The sequence below is a fragment of the Myotis davidii genome, unplaced genomic scaffold, assembly GCF_000327345.1.
Source record: "Myotis davidii unplaced genomic scaffold, ASM32734v1 scaffold31, whole genome shotgun sequence".
In the NCBI taxonomy this organism is placed as follows: domain Eukaryota; kingdom Metazoa; phylum Chordata; class Mammalia; order Chiroptera; family Vespertilionidae; genus Myotis; species Myotis davidii.
In genome coordinates this window covers 3,832,170-3,855,804 of record NW_006283639.1, presented here as the reverse complement: position 1 = coordinate 3,855,804, position 23,635 = coordinate 3,832,170, and the positions used below count along the sequence as shown (strand labels likewise).

The window sequence follows — 23,635 nt, the reverse complement described above, 5'->3', positions numbered from 1 at the left end:
AGGGCCAGCCGGCCAACCACCCATGGCCCCTCCCCATGGCTGACCCCACTCCCAATTGGTCCCCCAACACCAATTGAGGGCAGGGCCCGCTGGACAATCGCCCGTGGCCCCTTCCCCAAGCTGGCCCGGATCTGATCGGGCTCCAATTGGGGCGGGCTGGCCGGCCAACCAACCTCCCACATCTCCTCCCGACAGGCCCAGCCCCGATCTGCCCTGACTGGGGTCGAGCCGGCCAGACCTCACCCATGCATGAATTTGTGCACTGGGCCTCTAGTCAGATAAATGCTTAAACAAAATATCAACATAATTCCACTGTGTATCATTAGTTCTTACACTAGAAATAGAAGTAAACTTTTAATATAATTGGCTCAGGTCAATCATTTCTGGCAAAATATGCAAAAACAGGCAAACAACTTCCTACAATTACTAAACACAAAACATTATTTTATGTCTACCAATGCATAAGAAAACAAACTTTCATCAAGACAAGAAAGAAATACAACAGGTAATTGTCAATCTTTACCAATTTATTTTATACAAAACAGTAGCAATGTAGAATGTGGGAATTATCTTCTGTTGCCACACAAGCAAGTTGTGAACATTCCAAGCCAATGTTTAGTTTGGAGGGGAAGGCTAAACAATAGCATCAACCATGCTACTGAACATAGGAATTTTTTTATTGAAAAAGATTAAAAATTAGATCGAAATGTCTTCATAATATTGCTCTCATCATTGAAGACTGAAGAAAAATAAAAAGTCACTTAAGATTTAAAAAAGGAGGGAAAGGGAGAAACCAAGAGGCTGCTACAACACTGCCATACAGTCAAACCATCATACTTCAATAATTGCATACTTGATAGCAGCATTTTTACTGAACCGTGTGCAACTACATGTAGAAACACATCAAAGCAAAATATCATGGCAGTTATCAATCAAAATCCAAAGGAAAGAAAGCAAACAAAAAAATAACGCTAGGATGAACACAGTATAAGTAGATGAACATTTACGGAGAATAAATCAATATCTACATTTGTGGACTGTTCCATTTTGCCCCCAATAAAAGTGTCAACTCAAATTGTCAACTGTGCATTTTTTGGAGGATTTGAGTTTTTCCAGTTCTTATTATACTGCATGCTTGGAACAAATAGAGTCATAATAAATCCTTCTACACAATGAACTTTAAGTAGACAGCTGAAAATAAATTTACTACTTGTAAACACACACAAAAAAAAATACAAGATTTTTTTTTTTTTATCTTTAAACAATCAGTGCTTCCAAAAGCTCATTATCTTCTGTATCGACCTCGCTCCCCTCGGTCTCTGTCCCGATCACATAATCGTTCTCTTTCTCTTTCTCTATCACGTCCTCTATCTCGCTCTCTGTCTCTTCTGTTATCTCTGGGGCGGTCTCGCTCTCGTTCCCGATCTCTTTCACGGGGTCTACTTCTCCGGCCACTGACAACAGCTTGTGTGCGACGAAGGAAATCATCCACCCTCATATCATAATCATGCTAGAAAAGGTAAAAGAAATTGCTTAGGTATGTCAAAAATTGAATGGAATATCTGAGTCACTATTTTGTAATTATCGTCTTGTAGGAAGAAAGAATCTAGAGAAATGCACTAATGCAGTAATTCACAGAATGTAATTCACAGACTAATTCACAGAATGTAATTCTGACATTTAAAAACAGGACTCTGAGGTTTTAACTAATTAGATACCTACAACAGAGGTTTATACCTATCTCATTAAAGATCATTTCATGCAGTTTCCAAAGTAATCACCTACTAATGACCATCAACCACATCATGCATACATGCTGACAATAATGCTAAATGTCATCAATGTTTTCCTGTAACAGGTAAACCCTACTGATAATTTCCTCCTCTGAATCTACAAGCTAACTTGAACCAAACTCTAACCTCTTAAAGTGAAATTAGGAATTCTCACAATCCAGATTTCCAACTAAACCACTGTTGATGACAATTTATGAAATTTGATAGAATTTTAAGAAAATATGTACTGCAGGTAAGATTCTGGAATCTATTCCACACAAAGCTAGTAATATACGAAAGGCTGAGGACAAGATTAACAACGATCTAAGTGAGATGCAAGTGATCACTGTTAGTAATTCTAAGCTTGACCACCGCTCTAGCTTTCTACTCTTACTTCTCACCTTTACTTAGTGACTTTTCCCAAGTCAGCATAAATACACAGCAAATTAAAAAACACAATTCCACCTTATCTTTCATATATGTGAGTATTATATAAACATTACTCAGCTAGGATTCTTAAACTTATTATTAAAGGTCCTAATAAGAAGTGATTTATAACTGGTGTGCCTTAAAACTTGCAATACCTGACTATTTAGTCAGGGGTAATGACCTCTTCTCCCTTAGACTGTCAAATAAAAAAATGTCAACAACAGCCATCCAGCGTTAAGTGCCCTGTCTTGAACCATAAAAATATAGGTCATATAATAGACTTGCATCTTGCCCAGTTGGTGTGCCTCAGTGGTTGAGCCATTAACCAAGAGGTCACCAGTTCAATTCCCAGTCAGAGCACATGCCTGGGTTTCAGGCTTGATCCCCAGTGGGGACATGCAGGAGTTAGCCCATCAATGTTTCTCCCTCCTTGACGTTTCTATCCCTCTATCCCTCTCCCTTTCTTTCTCTTAAAATCAATAAAAACACATTTAAAAAAAATATATAAAGTTTCATCTTATTGGTCATGTCACATAATAAGGTTTTATCTGATGGGTTAATTCTTGGTACCAGAAATCCTTATACACAAGTATAGGCACCTTATTTTTTAAAAAGTCACCTTGGAACAAAAAGGTAATTATTATTATTATTACTACTATTTTTTTTTTGGTAAAGCAATAAAAATTATATCTACTAATATTTTTTGTCAGGTCAGCAAAAAATATATTTTTTGTTATGCCACATAATTTTAGTTTATGTGTGCCATGAGATAAAAAAGGTTGAAAAACCTATGGGATAAGGAAATAAATGACAACAGCTGAAAGCATCTCAAAGTCAGGGTAGGGTGGAAACTACTGGGCATATTGACCCTCTGAAATATACATACTCTTCACCCAAGTGGGAAGAAAAAGAGTATTTATTTGGGGAGGTAGGTATTGGTGGGTGAAATTTCAAACTGTATATCCGATTTTAACAAAAAACGCTTGTAAGACTACCAAACTTACATACAGAGAAATTGTGTTAACAAGTGCCAGGAAACAACTTCACTTTTAAAAATAAAAGTACTATTGGGGAAAAAAATTGAATACCACTCAATAAACAAAATCAGTCTGATTATGATTAGTATACTAAAAACCCAATAAACTCAAACTAGAGATTGTTTTTCATTATCCCTTTTTGAAGTGATAAAAAAAGCTTTCATATCAATCATATGAAATTATTAGAACCAGTAACTACTAAAGTACAATTTACTCCTTCTGTTGCATTTATTAATATGTTTGTTATCTGCTAGCATCAGTCTAAGAATCAAAGATAGAAATGAAACAATTCACTTGGTACTAATTTTAACAAAATTTGATAGGAACAAATGACTAAATGAGATAGGAGATTTATCTATTAACTAAATATACACCATCTGTCCTATGAAAATTAATTTAGTCAGAATATACAAAAAGCTTAGAAATGTCTATTTGCGCCCTAGCTGGTTTGGCTCAGTGGATAAAGCATTGGCCTGCGGACTGAAGGGTCCCAGGTTCTATTCTGGTCAAGGATACATGCTCAGTTTGAGGGCTCCATCCCTAGTAGAGGGCATGCAGGAGGCAACCAATCAATGATTCTCTCTCATCATTGATGTTTCTCTCTTCCTCTCCCTTTCTCTTTGAAATCAGTAATGTATTTTTTAAAAATGTCTTATTTGCAATAATATTAATTACACACCTATAATTAAAGACAGTGGTATAGAAAGAAAATATCCTCGTATACTATATACCCCTAGGAAATTATCTAAGAGTTGTATGTAGGAGTTGCCTTAACTTAAGGAATTTGTGTTTGATCAGAAGAAATAGTCTATTTAAATAATACAAAGGGCTTGGCCCCTTTAAAAACAAGTTGTGAATTACTCTAAAACAGCCTGCAGTAAGAATATGAAACACCACTCAACATAATATCATAGCCTCCATATTTAAATTATTTACAGAATTCTAAGTAGTTCCTTCACTTTTGCTTTCCCATGCACTTACTACTCGTTTATCTCTGTATCTTGCTTCATGTGGTACTGGATGATGTCCTGAGTAAGGGGGATGAGCTTGAGGAGGTGGAGCATGATGCTGATAGTAAGGATGATGTGGAGGTTGTTCCATTCCAGGATAAGGAGCCTAAAAAAAAAAAAGCCCACTTCCATAAGCATGTACCAAATATCCTTATAAAACAACCACCCACCCCAAACAAATAATTCGATCTACTTTGATGGCATAAAGGTTCTTCAAAATACCCTTTATTTGCTTGTTGAAATTATGTCTGTAATAAACTCTAAACTCTAGTTACACATCTTTTAAGATTTAATGTTTATACTTTTATACAATATCCTTTAAATACTAATAAAAATAGTGATCCCTTACATACTATGAGTTGGCACTATCCTAAGCACTTTACACGTCTCATTTAATTCTCATAGCAACCCTATGAGATAGGTACTATTATTCCTATTTTACAAAAGAGGACACTGAGTTACCAACTAATTAGGTAACTTGATTTAGATCACACTGCTAAGAGGTGAAGCTGGGGCACAACATGAGGCATTCTGGCTCTAGAATCAGTCATCGTAACCACAATGTAAAAACCTAGTCTTAAAAACAAACAAACAAAAAAACCAACCTTCAGAAGGTAATGAACTTTTAATAAATTAAGGGCAAATCAAAGGTCATTTTCGTTGTTAGTGCCAAGGCGTTATTACATATTTTTATTTTTTAAAATTTTCATAGAATCTAAAAGAACGAACCTCGTAATTCATCTGTATGTAATATCGTTAAGTGTTAAATTATTTTCTTTTAAAAGGTAAGAAATAAAAAATACTTAAATTTTCAAATTTTTTATATCTTGGGAATTAATGCTTCAGCTATCCTCAATACCTTAAAATATACTCTAAAAATAATATTCAGCTTTCTTAAAGGAAAAAATTAGAAACAGGGTTTAATTAATCTTATTTTGTGTGAAAAGCTTACTGAACATGTATTCTGTAAGTTTAGCTTCTCCACAATCCTATGAGACTGACAAGGATCCATTAAATTTTAAGCCATACAAGGATAGTTATAATGTCCATTTCATTCACCAATGTATACCCAGAGCAAGCACAATGCCTTACAGAGAGGGAGTAATAAATATTAGTTTGATGAGCCAAAGAATGAAGGAATATCTGAGTTTTACACTCAAGAAAAACTAAAAAAGAAATAAAACTTGCCCAAGGTCAGAATTTAGAAGATATATGAACCCAGGGAGAGTTTACACCATTAGCCACTACAATAACAAACCATAATCCTTATCAATTAAGTCTGCTATTAACACAAATCAAATCATTTGTTAGTCTTTAGTTTTAAAAACAGCATGCAATTATTTACTACCAAAGATATATATTTTAAGTTTCTTAATTGGTAACTGTTAACAATCATATTCCACATAAGCACTCAAAATATATGAAACTGCAAATAAAGTTAAATAACTTGCAAAAATAGAATACAAACCATTCCTTGCCAAGGAGGTGGTGGTCCCATGTTATGAAATTCCCTCACATAATCATTGTAGGACTAAAATAAAAGATGATAATGTCAATAACAAATAGAAATCAAACCCAGAACTACAAAATAAATCAGATCCTGATTTTATGTACATTTAATACATGAAGTGAAATGCTTACCCCATTTAAAAACACATCTCGGCGAACTCCTGAAAATCGTCTGTTGGGAATAAGATTTGTGAAACTAAATTCAGGTAATTCATAAACTAGTTCCAAGAATGTAATTCAAAACTAAGCAAGAGTGAACCCAACTTACCTGTCTACTTCCTGGTATCGTGGGTCCTTTAAATACCCTGTTCAAACATCAAGCATTTTAGTAAATCAAATTTATACTTATTATGGCATCATAATTAAACCTTCCTTACCACTCATCTCAATTCTTCCCATGAATACAGTGATGCTACTAAGTGATACTATAATTATTCCATTTTTTGCATTTTCTTCTTAGATTGCATGATAATCTGGGAAGTAATAATTTACTGATACCACAGAATTATAAACTGCTAGAAATGTTTTCATTTGAATCTTCTAAATCCACACCCCAATTTCACTAGATAGAAGATTTCTTCATTCTGCACCATAAGAAAGGGCAGAGAAAGTATCTTGAGAACACTGTAATAGAATTTCTTTAAAACAAATGTTTACCTTCTACCTGAGTATACAGCGTCTTGCTAGATCAACCACAGGATACTTTTAAAAAATGTAAACTTAAAGGGAAGAATAACAAAATTGCAAAAATAAAGATGTATACATTTTAAATGAAAGAACCATGGTGATAATATTCTTTCCCACCTTCTTTTCGTATGGACTCAGCAAATTAAAACACAAACATTTTGCGTGGCCATGTTAATGGAGAAAAATTAATTTCACTCTCTGTAATATCCCATTTTGGAGAATAAGGTTTATCAAGCCACTAATAATGCTCACTAATAGCAATTCCCAAACTGCTAATCTTTATAAATGTAACACTGTTTAAGATAATATCTTCTCATAAATAGTTTTTACTTGTTTAAATTCCATTAAGGAAAAGACTAACTTAAAAGTTGGCTTTCAGATTATAAATAAAATATTTCCCATTCCTCTCTAATTACATGAAGTTAAAGATTTTTACTTAGAAAAATGAAGCATAATTTCAGTTTCTAATCAAAGCTATGTCACATGAAATACTAAATATCATAGGGACTAAAAAGCATAAGGAGTATAAGATTGTTTTCCATAACTACACCTAATCTTGCGCAATAATTATAAATTAGCAATTTCAGGTAATTAACAGACTCATGAGTCACACTAGAATAGCTTATTCAACCTTAATAAAGGAGAGGATGTTTTACTAGGTAAGGACTATTATTAATTTCCTAAAGTTTAAGTAGTCATGTCCTAGTTTTCTCACTTTTAAAACTACACATTACATCAGAAGTTTTTGTGGTGGTGGTGGTTAGAAATTTAAGTCAAATATCTGCAGGATTATAAAATATTAACCTGGTCTCTGGTGAAACTCAGGGGCATAGTCAATCCTTGGTTTCTTTCTGCTGTTATGAATATCATAATCTTCTGGTCGACGCCTACACAAATTAGACATATTAGAAATTAAACCAAAAACTGTTGGGAGAAGAAATAGCAAAGTAAGAGTTCCTGACAGAAGTACAGAGGATTGCCCATTTTTTACTTTAAAATAACACCCAAATTTGTGATAAATAATCTTAAAATGTCTAAATTTTAATTCCTCGTATTACTATAAATCAATCTTTAAATGTATTGCTGGAAGCAGATATTCTCTGCAATCCTCACACTATGATGAGGCAGTTGGAAAGAGTACCCTGCTCAAAATACATAAATCACATTTTAGTACTCTAAACAAAAGTGAATGAACCAACCTCAAACTAAAATAAATATCCAGTTTAACAATCAATACACTTTCCCAAATAAAGTCTCCATTCAGGTGAAAAAGGGGGGAAAAAAAACAACTCTATCATCATTATACAATTGGTAACTTTAAAATCTATATATTTAAACTTACTAACGTCATTTTAGGATGAATCTCAACAAAATTAAGAATTTCTTAAATATTTTTCTTCTGCTTTGCACAAAATTATACTTTTTACATCATCATACAGAAAATTTGATACTTATAAAAAGTGACTTTACAGGAAATCTTTGATAATCTTAATTCTATTTTAAAAAAGTCTGTATTTAATAACATTTTAAAATTAAAGGAATTTCTTCCAGAGACAATGTCTTAAAATAGAACTGGCAAGTAATGGGGCAGAGTTTTAACAGAGTTCATAAAAGAAGTTCAAAGTGTATGCTTTAGAAGGGGAAATTTTACTCTGCAGTGTTGCTCTTTACTAAGTCTTTCATAAATCTAAATGGTTAATGTAATACACTTAAACACTTCGTTTTACTTAGCATTTACAAAAGAGCAACACAAAATTTTTAAAAATCCAAGTTTTTTAGATAATAAATATCTTTTTATCCTTAATGTCTAATAAACTCTATCAAAAACTCTGTCAAATAACCTGGCATCACTAGTTTCCCAGCTATTTCTGTGAATATTAACTGCTTTCATTAACTTTTGCAACATAAGTTCACGTAAACTGTAATTGCAATAACCCCAAGCCCCACCCCCAACAGAATAACACAGTTGTATCTACAATAAATAAGACTAAGAAAATTAAAAGCTGGTTTAAAAAATAAACATACCGCTTTCTTGTAGTTTGGGAAGTGCATTTACGACCGGTATAAAACATGATAGTAACAGTTCATATAGTAGTCCAACTACTGACTTTAAGTTGTAAGCCACATACATATATGGAGGCCCTGGCAGGCTTGAGAGAAGGTGTAGTGGTGTAATAAGTATAGTTTGCAGTCCATTGCAAAACTGAGGTAAAAACTTCAGTTGTATGTACTGTATTGCACTGGAAACCTCTTAGTTTAAAACTTCAAAAGACATCTTGGTGTTCAGTCCTTTTAGGCCAAAAATAAGGGGGCTCTGCCAGGTTTCCTCCTACCTACTTGACAGTGTCCTTTTTAAGCTCAAAGAAATGGGGACTCTTGTTGGATTATCTGTACCTACCACAGGATGTTTCCATCAAAAGGAAACTTAACCAAAGATTTCATCTCATCAACCATACATCCAACAGTCTTTAGCAGAATATTTTAGATTAGCTGTATGCAAATCTATACAGGGGAAGGTGTTGGGTGGAAGGGCTTAAATCAGTCCTTTGCAAAGACTTCTCCAATTCTGTAACAAGTTAAACCCCCTTTTCCTGGAAAATGATGTTTAGTTCATAAAGTAGTGATCAATAACCATGGCGATCCTCTAAAAAACACTTTAAGTCCACAGGTACTGCCAGCATCTGGAAAAGTTGTAAACAGACACAGCAACAGCCCTTCTTTTTGGTTTGTTGCCGGGTCTCCCAGGGCCACTTGATCCCCTTTGGAAAGGACCTATTGTTTTCAGAAGCTCAGCAAGATGTATGAATTCACTGGGTACATGTTAGAGAATATTTGGCAATGGGGATAACACATCACGGTGATAAAATTTGAGACAGTCCCAATAATGCTCCTCTTGAATATCAAAATAACTTAAAATATTTTATCCTCTAAAATGAGGCGTCATCTTCTGAAAAAATATTAGTGATCCTTTATAAAAGTCCCATATCTCATAAGGCTTATCCAGAGACACACCTGCAAGAAAAGGCTTTTTACAAAATATTAACATTTTTTGCAAATAAAGACTTCCTCCTTTCTAGCCTGTTCTGAGCAACAAAGGCCTACCTCATTTCAATTTTATACATTGTATTATCAGAATGTTAACTAATCTAAACTGGTCATTACTCTTTAGCAAATAATTTTTTCTGTAAGGAAAGATCCCCATTTTCCTCTTGAAAAATGACTGAGACCAAGGTGACCATGTGAAATCCTCAATGAAGCCACAAACTAGTCCATGCAGCTTGATTTGAGGATTTTCTCTTTCTTCTTTATCGCAGGACAAACTTGACGAATCACATTCCTCCATCATGTTATTCTGACACATGTGCCTACTATCAGTCCAAAGAACGTTTCTAACCTTCCCACATCCCGGACTGGTTCTCGACGGGATGGACGTCCTCTTGATCGGGGCTGAGAATGCATTCTTCTCTTGTGACGCATTTTATGAATGACCTGATACAAGTCAATACTTTCATCGGGGGGAAATAGAAGACAAAGCTGGGTTCCACATTCGAGTTCAATTTCCTAGAATAGGAAAGTAGTAAGTTACAAGATGAAAATAAAAGAAACTTCAATAAATTTGTATTTTCATGATGTACAAGAACAAAAACAGACTGTTTTGGAGGTTTCCTTCCCAAAGTTGGTGATCACATGGGATTCCAATAAACTTGAGAGGTTTAAATCTTTCAACAGTGTCTCATGTATTTAATAAAGGTAAAATGAAAAGGTGTAACGTACCAAGTTAAATATACAAATGCAGTTGTGTAAAACTTTGAGACAATAGTCTTCTGCAAATTATTTCTTTGTATTAATACAGAAATATTAGGACAAACCCAACCATACAACTCAATACAGTGGAGGAAAAACATTTATGTTACTGTGTGCTAACAACTTTGACAGTTATAAAGTACTAAGTGCCCTTAAATATATTAGATTAACTATGAAGGCATACTTACCAGTGGGCTTTTAAAGGTTAAGTTTTATTTTCCAATTATCAACATTTTCAATTATAAGCAATGAAAACATTACTTCTGGTTCAAAATTACCTACAGAAACTATGAGGGTCAAAGGTTTGGGTTTATTTTAAATAACTGTACTTTTAATTTCATTAGCAGATTTGAAAATCTCAGTACATGTACTGATCTTTTTATAAAGCTTCCTTCCATTCAGAGAACATAAGCAAAGATGTTAACTGGTATTTCTAAAATGTATACTAGTACAAAGTTCAGAATATCAATAATAACATAATGATAAGCCATTTAAAATCAGGCTAATTCTCTCCAAAAACATTTCCTTGAATTGTATTATGAAAGTACCAAATAAGGCTTCTAACGTTATGGAGGTCTTATTAACAAGTCATAACCATAATAATCATAAACCCAAATAAGAACATTCTCTCTTAATCCTGCTTCCAAATTCTTACAGAAATGGCTTAGAATGTCCTTCAATCTCAAAGAGGGTTGATTAAATGTATTTTTTAAAGAATCAATTCAAACAAACCTGTCCATCACGTCCAATCTTTACTGGTTTATGTTCATTCCAAGGATTGGTGAGATGAGCTGACTTAGTGAAGGGTAATTCACGCCTAAATACAAAGTAATAGTAATTATATTCTTTTGCAGAATCCTTTAAAGACCTTACACTACGTTCAGTAGTATATGTTACTCATGACTTAAATGTACTAAAAATTAGAGTCACTGAGACTGGCAGAGCTGATTCCCCAGCAGGAAGAGCTCCTTTAGAGATGCACTCTCTCCACACTCTCCACTTTGTGTGCTCAAAAACAGCTAAAAAATACTCTTCCAGGGAGAGGTCAATGGGGGGAAACGGAGACATATGTAATACTTTAAACAATAAAGAAATTAAACAACAACAGAATACAGTGCTTAAGAACATGGGCTTAGAAACCAAGACAATTTGGTGTTTGCGTTCCCGCTCACTCAACTTCTCTGAACCCATGTTTCATCATCTTATAAAGAATAATATTACCACCTACTTCATATTTAAGTAGTTTGCAAATGAAAGGACATATAAAATGTTTAGTATATTTCTTGATTCTGTGTCCTCAAAAAAAAACGGTATTTTCTATTAAATGATTAACAAAGAGCTGAATCTTAATCAGGTAGTTAATACAGAATCAAAATATGCCCTATCCTTGGTTCAGGGCTGCTTTCCCAGATTCAAGTAACCTCCCCCTTTAAATATGGCGATTATTACCCATTATCCATAGAATGACTCTTAATATAAATGTTTACTTACAAATCTATAATTTGCATATATTAATTATGCCACTTATACTATAGTGCAGTATTCGATATAATTTTAAATTCTAACTCTTCTCTGAGCCATAGGGCAAAATGGTCTAACTTAAAAAAGGTAGGCTTTATTTTTGTAGTTCTTTATCAATATAGCAGTGCTGAAAGTAAATACAATATCTAATGAATGCCTGTTAGCTGTCAAGGAGTAATAAAAAAAATTAACAGCATTTGATACGGTTTTATTTATTCGTGCATAAAATAAGTAATTAAATAAATGCTTTAATTAAAAAACTAGTATATCTACAATGCAAATGAAACTGCTCAGCCAAAGAATATACACAGATAAATAAGGTCAAGAGCTGTTTTCATTCTTACTCTTTTTTTCAATACCTACCAAAGAATAAATAAATAAGCACACACCATTATTCTATAAAAGAGCTGGTACAATAAATAGAATACAAAAGTTTTATTTTGTTTTTAATGTGATGGTCATATCTCTTCTGGAGAGAAAAATAATCAGAAAACTTCCTGGAAAAAGTAGCACAGGTATAAGTCTAAAAGGTAAATGAGTCAGAAAATGCCTTATGTAGAATGGTAAGGCAGGAAGGATTACGACATTTAAAGCAATGAAAAGGGCTTGGAGCAAAAACAAAATGGAAAAGAAAAAGCATAAACAAGTAAGCTGGTCCACTGGACAAGCTATGTAACCATTTATTTTAATCTTACATGAATATTCTTAAAGATAAATATTGAATGCTCAAATTTTATATACATTTTGAAACCTTAGAAAAAAACTGACATTTACAGGGAAATAGGAGTATATATAAAGTTATAGTGACAAGGTAGCTTGCTCTGTGATGTGAATGTATAAGGGAAGTGGATGGTGAGGGATGAATTTGCTCACTAGGTACTAACAGATTAGGATTCTTAGTCTAATATACATCTTACATTACACATCAAGAGTGGTACAACTCATAGAAGTCAGCCTTGGACAATATTACGCAAATAAATTTCAGAACCTGGAAGAAAGAGATGATGTTCTAGAAAAATCAAGTTTACTAAACTTGATCTCAGTAAAAATACAATAATTAAACAGACCAATATTCTTACACAAAATAATAAAAATTACCAAAGAAGTACCTAACACCCCACCCCCCGCAAAAGTGGTACAAGAGCGCACAAAATCTTAGTAAGTGTAATAATTTGGGTTTGTACCTCTTCTTTTGATAAATACATTTCAAACAAGTTGGTAAAATAGCCAATAAGTCAATGAAGAGGAATATGAAAATAATCTACAAATAAATTAAGCCTACTTTCTAAAATTTAGAAACAAATTTGCTTATCAATAATCTGAAAATAAGGTCAACAGAACAAGTCATATTCAAAACAAAATTTGTTGAAGCCAATCTAAAACTGGAAGATTATTTTGCTCCTACTCCTTAAGAAAGCATCATCTCCAACTATTTCCAGTAACACAACTAATGTTTCTAATAATAAAAACATAGATTAAAAAGCTTGTCCTTAGGCTTTTACAATTTTATCCATCCAAAAAATAACTGTCTATCTCTGTAAGAAATAACTGGAACCTTGTTTTCCCTAGAAACTTTTTTTACATTTTATTGATTATAATTATAACTTAATTTCACTTTAATTCTAAAAATTATGAATTTATATTTAAAAACCCTGAATTTATATCATCTACACTCTTACAATCATGACATTATGGTCCAACATTATTTTTTTTTCATGTGTTGTATTTCCATTTTGTATCATGGATAATTATCTCTGCATATTACATTTAAGTAACAAATCATAATTTACTTAACCAATTTCCTATATGGGAGAATTTAGATTGCCTCTAATTTTTGCCTCTCGAAAGTAATGAAGAGTAAAGATGATATATTTTTATGCATACAGCTTTTTGCTACTCTATTAACGATCAACCTAATACACTATTTTCACTATATAATTGCCCTTGTATCTTTAAAGTTCCTCACTGTCCCATAGTAAAGGTTTAAATCCTTAGGCTGGCCACTTTACTCTTTATCTTTGCCTTTTGTTCTCTTTACTATCTGCTTCATAAAAAAGGCAAGTCTCTATGCCACCCACATACCCTCCCACCCCTACAGTTTGTTTTCATGTTCTTCCTTTTCTTCTTATTCTTTTTTTTAAAATATATTTTATTGATTTTTTTCACAGAGAGGAAGGGAGAGAGATAGAGAGTTAGAAACATCGATGAGAGAGAAACATTGATCAGCTGCCTCCTGCACATCTCCCACTAGGGATGTGCCCGCAACCAAGGTACATGCCCTTGACCGGAATCGAACCTGGGACCTTTCAGTCCGCAGGCCAACGCTCTATCCACTGAGCCAAACCGGTTTCGGCTCTTCTTATTCTTATCCAATTCCACCATCCGCATCAAAATCCATCTCCTAAGGCAACATATAACTTATAAAAACATTAGCAGGGTCTTTTTCAGATAACTTTTATTTAACTAAAATTAATTTTATAGATAATAGAGTTCACTTAAATAATTAGCTCTACATGTGTTTAAATAACTTTCTAGGTCCAACATGGAGGTGCCAGATCACAAACTGAAACTTAGATTCACTTAGACCAGGGGTGGGCAAACTTTTTGACTCGAAGGCCACAATGGGTTCTTAAACTGGACCGGAGGGCCGGAACGAAAGCATGGATGGAGTGTTTGTGTGAACTAATATAAATTCAAAGTAAACATCATTACATAAAAGGGTACAGTCTTTTTTTTTAGTTTTATTCATTTCAAATGGGTGGATCCGGCCCGCGGGCCGTAGTTTGCCCACAGCTGACTTAGACAGTGTTTCTTAGTCCAAACAAGACTGATCATGTAGAAATAGCCAACCAGGTATTTCCTATTTGTCTCTTCCTTGTTCTTTATTCTATAAAAGATTCCTGCCTTCTCCATTTTGCAGTTCTCCAAAGGAGACTGTCCATTTCATGTAGTGTTAAAGTTTTGTTTGTACCAACTAAATTTACTTCTTTAACCATTTTTTAAACAATGTATGATCATTAAGTAAGGACATAATAGTGGCAATAACCCAGTGTACAAAGTAAATATTTTTGTTATAAACATATTTAGATCTTAATTATTCCAGTTTCCAAAAGATCACAACGCCAACTTAGCATGGTTTGCTAAATTCCTTAAAAAACACAATCTATTTACAACTAAATTAGCCACCTCTAAAACATCAGCAAAGTCGCCGTGAATTTTCCCATTCCACAGTAAATAAATAACATGTTAAATTAACATTACATAGATATATGCCAGATAACATCCCAACCAATTGTCTAATTCATGATAAATTTACTGCTATATTACTAACAGAGAACAAAGTACATAAAACTCGACTAAAGAAACCTTTGCACTTTGCATCCTGTAATAGGTTATAAAGGTATAAACAAGACAAGCTAATCATAGTGATGTTGTTCAATTTTATGATCCAAATCAGTCTAGAAATAAGACCTCCCCCAAACAAAAAACAAGAGAGAGAAATAAAAACTAAACAACAACCATGGAGTTTAACATTCCCAACTGGTAACCCATTCATTCAAAACAAAGGCAGCTCTATTACTTACCTGCAAATCCAGTCAATTTTAAAGACACCTCCCAACATCTTAGCATTAAACAGAAGCAAATATCTACTGTCTCTGGAAGCACCCAATGTATAGGAGATCCTCCATGATGTGATTCTGAAGAAAGTCTTGCAAATCCTAAGGGAATTAAATCACAACATAATATGAAAATGCTAATACAGGATAATCGATGTTTTTGTATGTCCAAATTATTTTTATTCTTTACCTTGAAATTTTCCACTCTCTCTGACAGAAAATATTAAAATAACACTCCTTGAAGATCTGAATGCAGCATTTAATTTCTTCTCATTTACTGGCAGCGTGGACCATACACCCTATATGAATGATGTAACAAAATCATATAGATTGTAATTAATGTAAATCTTTCATACTTCCAGTTATATTTATAAAAAACGAAACTACTAATATTATTGTACTTTAATTCATGTAAGCTATAATGAAGAAAGGTCTTATTTATCAGTTGTCAAAATAATGTAATATTTTTTTAATTCAGGAAAAATACAGAGAAAATTACCAACCTTTGCAAAATCATTAAAACAATGAGAAACACATGTGGGAGGGGGGTATTCAAATCTTATGGACTAGAATTCTATGTAATAAAAATAATTCCCTACAAATATTTTAATATCATAGCCATTTACTGTAGTAAAAACATGTTGTTTGAAGGTGAATCACAACACATACATTTTTTGTCTTGAAAAACTGACAAAATAATTAAAAATTATTGTGAATCCGTAAGTGAAGAATTCTGTCAAGTTTCTAGCATTTATGAGTTTTTCTACCTAAGTTCAAAGTTTTATGTATCAATAGGTTTACTGAAGAGGCCTGTGTTCTTTACATAGAGCCAGAACATAATTAATTTTCAAAGCATTTGAAGCAATTCTGTTATGATTAAAAGAGAGAGAATGTTAAGGTCAGGCAACAGCTCTAATTCAGTTTAATCTGCTCAAACTAAAACCCATTCACACTAAATGCTTAATTCTGCCTAAATCCACTCCTCCACTCCTTGGGTGGACCTTTAAACTAACTCTTCCCTTTTCTTCTAAATCCAGTGACCTTACTTCTGAAAACAAAAGAAGCTCTCCATATAGAAATGAATTTTTTTAAAGATCTCAAGATTTAAAACAAGCATCAATATAAATCAAAAACTGGTTAATTAAAGAAACCTTTAAAAAAGTGTTAGTACAAGTAAGTTAGCAATTGAATATAGAAACACAAAAATCAACAAAAACACATCTTTTACAGTATAAAGTATAATACATATTGTTTAATATGATAATCTGGCTTCTAAAATCATACGATTTAAGTCTAAAAGATTAAAAGGAAACTCAGATTGCTATTAGACTGCCTAACCAAGAACAAAGCAGACCCTAAGTGGCATTGCTCTGAACCTTTAAAGCTTTTATGAAAAATGACAGTTATCTTATGCTAATAATTGGGCCTTCCCATTTAAAATTTTCAAGATTAGGATAATTTTAATAGAACTGACGCTAATACCTTAGCTTTGGCAAGAGATACATTCTCATGGTTGTTACTCTTTATGAGAAAAAATCTTGCATCTTGTAGGACATATTTGAGTTTACTTGTTTGATCTAGGGAAAAAAAAAAGAAATCCAAATTGATTAATGAGAGGTCATTATCACACAAAGGGGTGTAACTAACTGAAATTAGCCCCCCATAACCCAGATAAAATTTAAAAATTCATAGTCACCCATTCAACCTATAAAGCTAAGCCACAAGGCATAATAAAGCAAAGAAAAGAACCAGCATTTGGCAAAAAGGTAAACCTAATCCAGTGATGTTCTGATATATCAGATCCATATTTAAGTATGATAATGGCTACAAATTTTATAGATTTCTTTCATCAGATTATTCTTTTAAAGATTAGTAGACTATTATGCTATTAAAAAATACATTGTGCCCCCAAAACTGTAACATATCCTAATATGTTTACTATTGTTCTAAAAGACAGAGTAAATGAACATGGAGCTCTATGTAAGACATTATTTTTTTCATTAATATATCAGAACATTACTACATTAAAACCAACTATCAATGAAGAACCAATAAGGCAAAATAATGGCTTTATGCAGCATGCAATGAAAACAATTTCAAATTTAAATGATACCTTTTCGGACAGCACGAACGGAAGATGATAATTTCTCATGCTTCTTTTCTGAACCTGTATTTAGCCAAAGTACATTTGTTCAGATTGAGCTTTAATAGAGATAAGACAAAATTTCTACAGTCTTGTCACATAAAGTTCCCATTTAAGACAAATTATTCTTTCTGGAGCACCCACATACACACAAAAAAATACTTCTCAATGTGTACGAGTGTTTTGCTTTTTTGGGTTGTTTCGATTTTTTAAAAAATATGTATATTTGAACAGTTTCCCACTCAGAAAACTAGTCACTGAATCATCATCTTCCAAGAAAAAAAAAAAAGTGAAATTCCACTTAAGCAGTAACAGAACAGGATTAAAATAAGAAAAAGCTTAGTTTTCTCTAGAATTATTACATTGAACATGCCACCAACAAGTTCACACTGAACTACAGCCTCCACACACTTTCTACAGCAGATTACATTGGAATCAATCAGATATGATTGCAAAAAAGGGTAAAATGAGAATACCTGCATATGACTCTGATGCAGAGCTTCCACTTCTATCAAAAACAATTGGAGAGATACCTCGAGCTCTCTTTCTTTCTTTCTTTTTCTCATCTAAAAAGAATTCAAACAAGATTTTTTAAAACATTACAACATAGGGATTGGTAGTATCGTTGTACTTTTGTGTAATGTCTAAATATTAATCATTGCTAATCTATCTCCTGACAACCCTATTACCTCAGAATGAGGTGTTTCATTTCAAAGAGACTATTCAAAAACTAAGGACACTTTATTGTTTCTCCCACCAATTCCAATTTAAAAAAAAAAATCCTATATAATAAAAGCCTAATATGCAAATCAACCAAAAGGTGGAATGACCGGTGGAATGATCAGTCACTATGCTGCCCACTGACCACCAGCAGGCAGACGCTCAATGTAGAAGCTTCCCCCAGCCCACAGACCTTAGGCCAGCCAAGGCAAGTGCCAAAGGGGGCCCCAGGTTATCCCACCAGTCACCAGAGGGAGGCAACCAGCGGTGGTGGCTGGGGGTGGGGCCAGCAGTGAGCAGGTGGCAGCGGGGGGGCTGGGGGAGGGGCAGCTGGCAAGCAGGCCAGCGCCACCCCCATCACCCCGCCAGTTGCCTCCTGTAGAGGGAGGCAACTGGCGGTGGCAGCAGCGACAGTGAGGTGACTGGGAGGCAGGACCGGCGAGCAGGCAGTGCCATGCTGCCCAAGGTGAGTTCCAGCAGGGGCCCCCCAATTGCCCTACTGGTGGCCCACAAGATCAGTCCTGATCACCAGCCAGGCCTAGGGACCCTACCCGTGCATGAATTTCATGCACTGGGCCTCTACTATGCCCATAATTGTGAACCACTTAGCCTATATATAAAGGTAGTCTCAAAATTTTTCAACAGGGGGTGGAAGATCTGCAAAGCAAACCCAACTTTTCTTTCAATAAAGTTTACTGTATTCTGTTCTATGTATCAGGTTCCACTGTTCTAGGTCCTCTTTTTTTAAAGTATACTATCAGGCTTCATCACAATTCCAACTCATTCTATCTTAGATGACTAATGAACTCCAGACTCAAAGCTATAAAACAAAACAGAAATATAATCACCAGTGATCTTGTATACAATCTCCTATTATATGACTATTTGGGGCCCAGATTCGTGCACTGGGAGTGGGTCCCTCAGCCAGGCCTGTACCCTCTCCAATCTGGGAGTTTCTGTCTGTCTTTGCAATCATATGAGCTAAGTGTCTGAGACTCCCAACCCAGTTTGGTTTGTTGCTTACAGAATAATAGAGGCATTTTTTTCCTTTGCTGCACTGGTGGGGATTTCCTGAAGTTTTAGGGTATCTTCCCTTTAGTTTTTCCTAGACACTCTGATTTTACTTATGTCTCTCACCTTTGCTTTCCCTCCATCCCCCAAAGCAACAGTAACTTGATCCAGGCTCACTTTGCTCTAGTGTCTAGGACAGTGGTTGGCAAACTGCAGCTCGCGAGCCACAGGAGGCTCTTTGGCCCCTTGAGTATGGCTCTTCCACAAAATACCATGTGCGGGCGCGCATATACAGTGCAACTGAAACTTCATGGGCCAGGCACAGCAGTATTTTGTGGAAGAGCCACACTCAAGGGGCCAAAGAACCGCATGTGACTTGAGAGCCACAGTTTGCCGACCACTGGTCTAGGAGATCCGTCTGCCGCCAGAACTACGATTCTCAGCATTCCTGGTGCTCCCCGCGCTCTAGGCTTCCACTTCAGGTCCTGGGGCTGCCACCTGAACTACTATTCCCAGAATTCCTGGTGCCCCCCGCGCTCTTGGTTTTCCCTTCCTGCTCTGTCTCCATCCCACAGCCTCCCACACTGCCGAGTCCTCCAAGCCGCCAGCTCTCCCTCTCTGCTCTCCATCTGGCGTTTGGGGAGCCAAGTTCCCAAGCCGCTCCACTCTCTGCCAGCTCTCCTGCTCTGCTCTCAGTCCAGCAGCTTGGGGAGTGACCGAGGGAGCCACGTCCCCCCAAGCTGTTGGCTCTCCTGCTCTACTTGGTGCCTGTGTATGCAAATTAACACGCCATCTTTGTTGGGTTAATTTGCATGCTCACTCCTGATTGGCTGGTGAGCGTAGCGGAGGGACAATTTACGTGTTTTTCTTTTATTATATAGGATAGAGTATTTTAAAGCTTTAAATAAATTACCTCCCTTAATCCTCCCAACAAGCTCCTGCAATACACAATGCCATTATTCTCATTAACAGAAAAGGAAACTTCAATTTAGAGGGGTGGTTAAGATAACCTGGCCAGTGTCCCACAGTTACTGAGCGGTAGAAACTAGTTTCAAATGTATGTACTGTAACTTAGAAGTACAAACCCTAAACTCTATTCTTATTGAGCCAATTTTCAATTTTTCGGAAAGAAATTTTACTAATATTTTTTAAAGGGGATTCTAGGTTTAGTATGGAAAACTCCCAAGACATCCTAAGTTCCTTTTAGTTTAAGCATCTTTCCCTTTGTAATTTACTAATAACTACTTCTCCAAATAGTTGTAACAAGAAGCTTGAAAATGACACTGATTTTCCTAATTTAGAGCTGAAAGGAAGAGCAAAGCAGCACATAATCGAACAATTACAAAGCCAAGCCAAGACTATTTACAGCTAGCAAGCATGGGGACAAAATGATTATTTCAAATAACAAGCTACAGAGAAATGAATTTATTTCCAGGCAGGCTGGCTTTGAATAATACCTAACTTTGTGAATAGATTGAATCTTTTAGTATACAATGACCAAGAATGTGTGTGCACATGCAAAATTATCTTTCTAAAGCATTTCTGTTTCATTACCGACTACACATTCCTATACAGTGCCTTGCATATAGTAGGCAACTATTCACTGAATGAGTAAGATATCCACATGAAACTAAAAAACTAAAACCTCCTTAAAATATTTTTACATCATTTCCTTCAAAAATCCTAGCATGTTTCTTTTCATTTTTCCTCTGAGTAGTATGTAGGCATCTAACCATTATGAACTGTTCACTAAGGATGAAATATATATATGGTTATTTAAAAGCTATACTTTATAGAGGTCAAATATATGGTGATGGAAGGGGACTTAGTCTTTGGGTGGTGAGTATACTGATGCTGTATTATAAAGTTGTACACCTGAAATGTCTACAATGTAATTAACGTTACCCCATAAATTTAACTAAAAAACTCTTTATGGTTCAAAGTACTAAAAGAATCTCTCACAAAGACAATGCAGAAGAAAAAAAAATAGGAACACAAATAAAATCCTGTCCAACTGTTTTTATGTAATGTTAAATCTACCATTACCATGAGAAATCTCTAAGCGTTCTTCATCATTTTTTGTATAAATAACTCCACTGCTCTTAAGTTTATGATCTCCTCTCCCATCTATTATTCTCAGGTCATAAGAACAATAAGTCATCTAAAAAACAAAACAAAAACTTTTAGCCCTAGCTGGTTTGGCTAAGTGGATAAACCATCAATCGCCTGTGGACTTAAGGGTCCCGGGTTTGATTCTGGTCAAGGGCACATGCCTGGGTTGCAGACTTAATCCCCAGTAGGGGGCATGCAGGAGGCAGCCGATCAATGATTCTCATCATTGATGTTTCTCCCTCTCTCTCTCCCCCCCCACCCCCTTCCTTTCTGAAATCAATATAAAAAAAAAAAAAAAAAAACCAAAAAACTTTTAGTGCCCTAGCAGGTTTGGCTCACTCGATAGAGCATCAGCCTGCAACTGAAGGTCCTGGGTTCCAATTCTGGTCAAGGGCACATGCCAAGGGTACAGGCTCAATCCCCAGTAGGGGGTTGCAGAAGGCAGCTGATCAATAATTCTCTCTCATCATTGATTCTCTCCCCCCCTCCCTTCCTCTCTGAAATAAAAAAAATATTTTTTAAAAAAACAAACTTTTAACTCTCAAGGTGTGTCACTTTTATAAAAAAAGTTACAAAAAAAATAAGGTAAAATAAATTGAAATCTAAAAGCTCATGGAACAAAAACGAACAAAAAACCTCATGGCAAAGAAACTAAACTGTAATCCCTTGTATTTAAAAAATGACATCTTATAATAAAAAAGCCTTAAATCTACCTCATTAATCCTTTTGCACATTATAAGGAGAAACTACTCCATGATAAATACTAAGTATATTCTAAATACAGTCCTTAAAACATGTTCCACATAAGGGATCTTTGTAGGAAAATTTGCAAATTTTCCTTCAATAGTGAAAGTAAATAGTTCCAGTTATCTCTCATATATAGATAGAAAAATGTATCTTCTAGTAAGTTTGAAATCAAGGTTTTACAAAATTATTGGATATCGTTCTATTTGAAATACATTCTCTACAAAAATATAAAGTATTATTAAGTACCTTACTACAGTATCAGCAGCATTTAGAATAGTGGTTCTCAGTCTGTGGGTCACGACCCCTTTGGGGTCGAACGAACCTTTCACAGGAGTCACCCAAGAGACCATCAGAAAACACATATATAATTACATATTGGTTTTGTGATTAATTGTTGGAGACGAGGTATAAGCTCACATGGTCCTTGCACCTGAAGGGGCTAGCAAGGCTGGGACCCTTACCCATACAGTTTTCCCAGACTTGTTTGGATGGCGGTTATCAGTAGAATAAGAGCAACCTTTGTAGAATCAGAACAGCATTTCATGGCTTACCAAGAAGTCTGTAACTATTTACGGAGATTTGCTGTACCGAGAATTTGTTCATAACAGTAGCAACATTACAGTTATGAAGTAGCAACGAAAATAATTTTATGGTTGGGGGTCACCACAACATGAGGAACTGTATTAAAGGGTCGCGGCATTAAGAAGGTGGAGAACCACTGCTCCAAGGGCTCCCGGACTGTGAGAGGGCGCAGGACAGGCTGAGGGATCCCCGATTCCCCACCCCGCCCCAAGTGCACAAATTTCATGCACCAGGCCTCTAGTAAATTATAAAAGGTATATCCCATCAGTTTTCAAGAACTTTTTTATACCAAAACCACCTACTCATCTATTCAATTTAACTAACTCCTTTCAAAAACCTATTTAAACTCCCAAACTTAAAACTCTAGTGAGCAAAAGGTTGAAAGCACTGGAATAGGTGGATACAGGGTGGAAGGAGTCAATGGGGAGAAAAAAAAGGTTCAAAGTACTTCAGTTTTCAATCACTGGAAAGTAGCTGGCCATTTGCTCTATCATCTATTATAACAAAAATATGATTTACTAACAATATACCACTAAGGTAGTAGAATTCTATAACAATAAATATGTAACTGTCCTATATATCAAAAGAATAAAATTATTCTTGTATTTCAATGTTTAGTACATTTTGTTTATGTAGCAGTGCTGGCAGCATCTTTAAATAAGACAGATGTGTGCCGAAACCGGTTTGGCTCAGTGGATAGAGCGTCGACCTGTGGACTCAAGGGTCCCGGGTTCAATTCTGGTCAAAGGCACATGCTGGGGTTGCGGGCTCAATCCCCAGGAGGGAACATGCAGGAGACAGCCAATCAATGATGCTCTTTCATCACTGATGTTTCTATCTCTCTCTCCCTTTGTCTCTGAAAAAAAAGAAAGAAAGAAAAACAGCCTTATTCCATACTAGAGGCCCAGTGTGTGAAATTGCATGAGACCCCAAC

The 23,635-nt window shown here is 35.1% G+C and overlaps 1 protein-coding gene across 1 annotated transcript in view; it reads right to left on the bottom strand.

Moving 5' to 3' along the window:
• Positions 1-506: 506 nt before the first annotated feature.
• YTHDC1 (YTH domain containing 1) overlaps positions 507-23,635 on the bottom strand; it is a 33,030-nt gene continuing 9,901 nt past the window's right edge. Inside the window, 14 exon segments of the mRNA XM_015565891.1 lie at positions 507-1,510; positions 4,220-4,354; positions 5,717-5,779; positions 5,890-5,953; positions 6,026-6,062; positions 7,249-7,331; positions 9,839-10,005; positions 10,981-11,065; positions 15,354-15,415; positions 15,418-15,488; positions 15,577-15,685; positions 16,869-16,963; positions 17,500-17,553; positions 18,006-18,095. Of these exon segments, the coding sequence (XP_015421377.1) occupies positions 1,286-1,510; positions 4,220-4,354; positions 5,717-5,779; positions 5,890-5,953; positions 6,026-6,062; positions 7,249-7,331; positions 9,839-10,005; positions 10,981-11,065; positions 15,354-15,415; positions 15,418-15,488; positions 15,577-15,685; positions 16,869-16,963; positions 17,500-17,553; positions 18,006-18,095 (1,340 nt within the window). The 3' untranslated portion in view covers positions 507-1,285.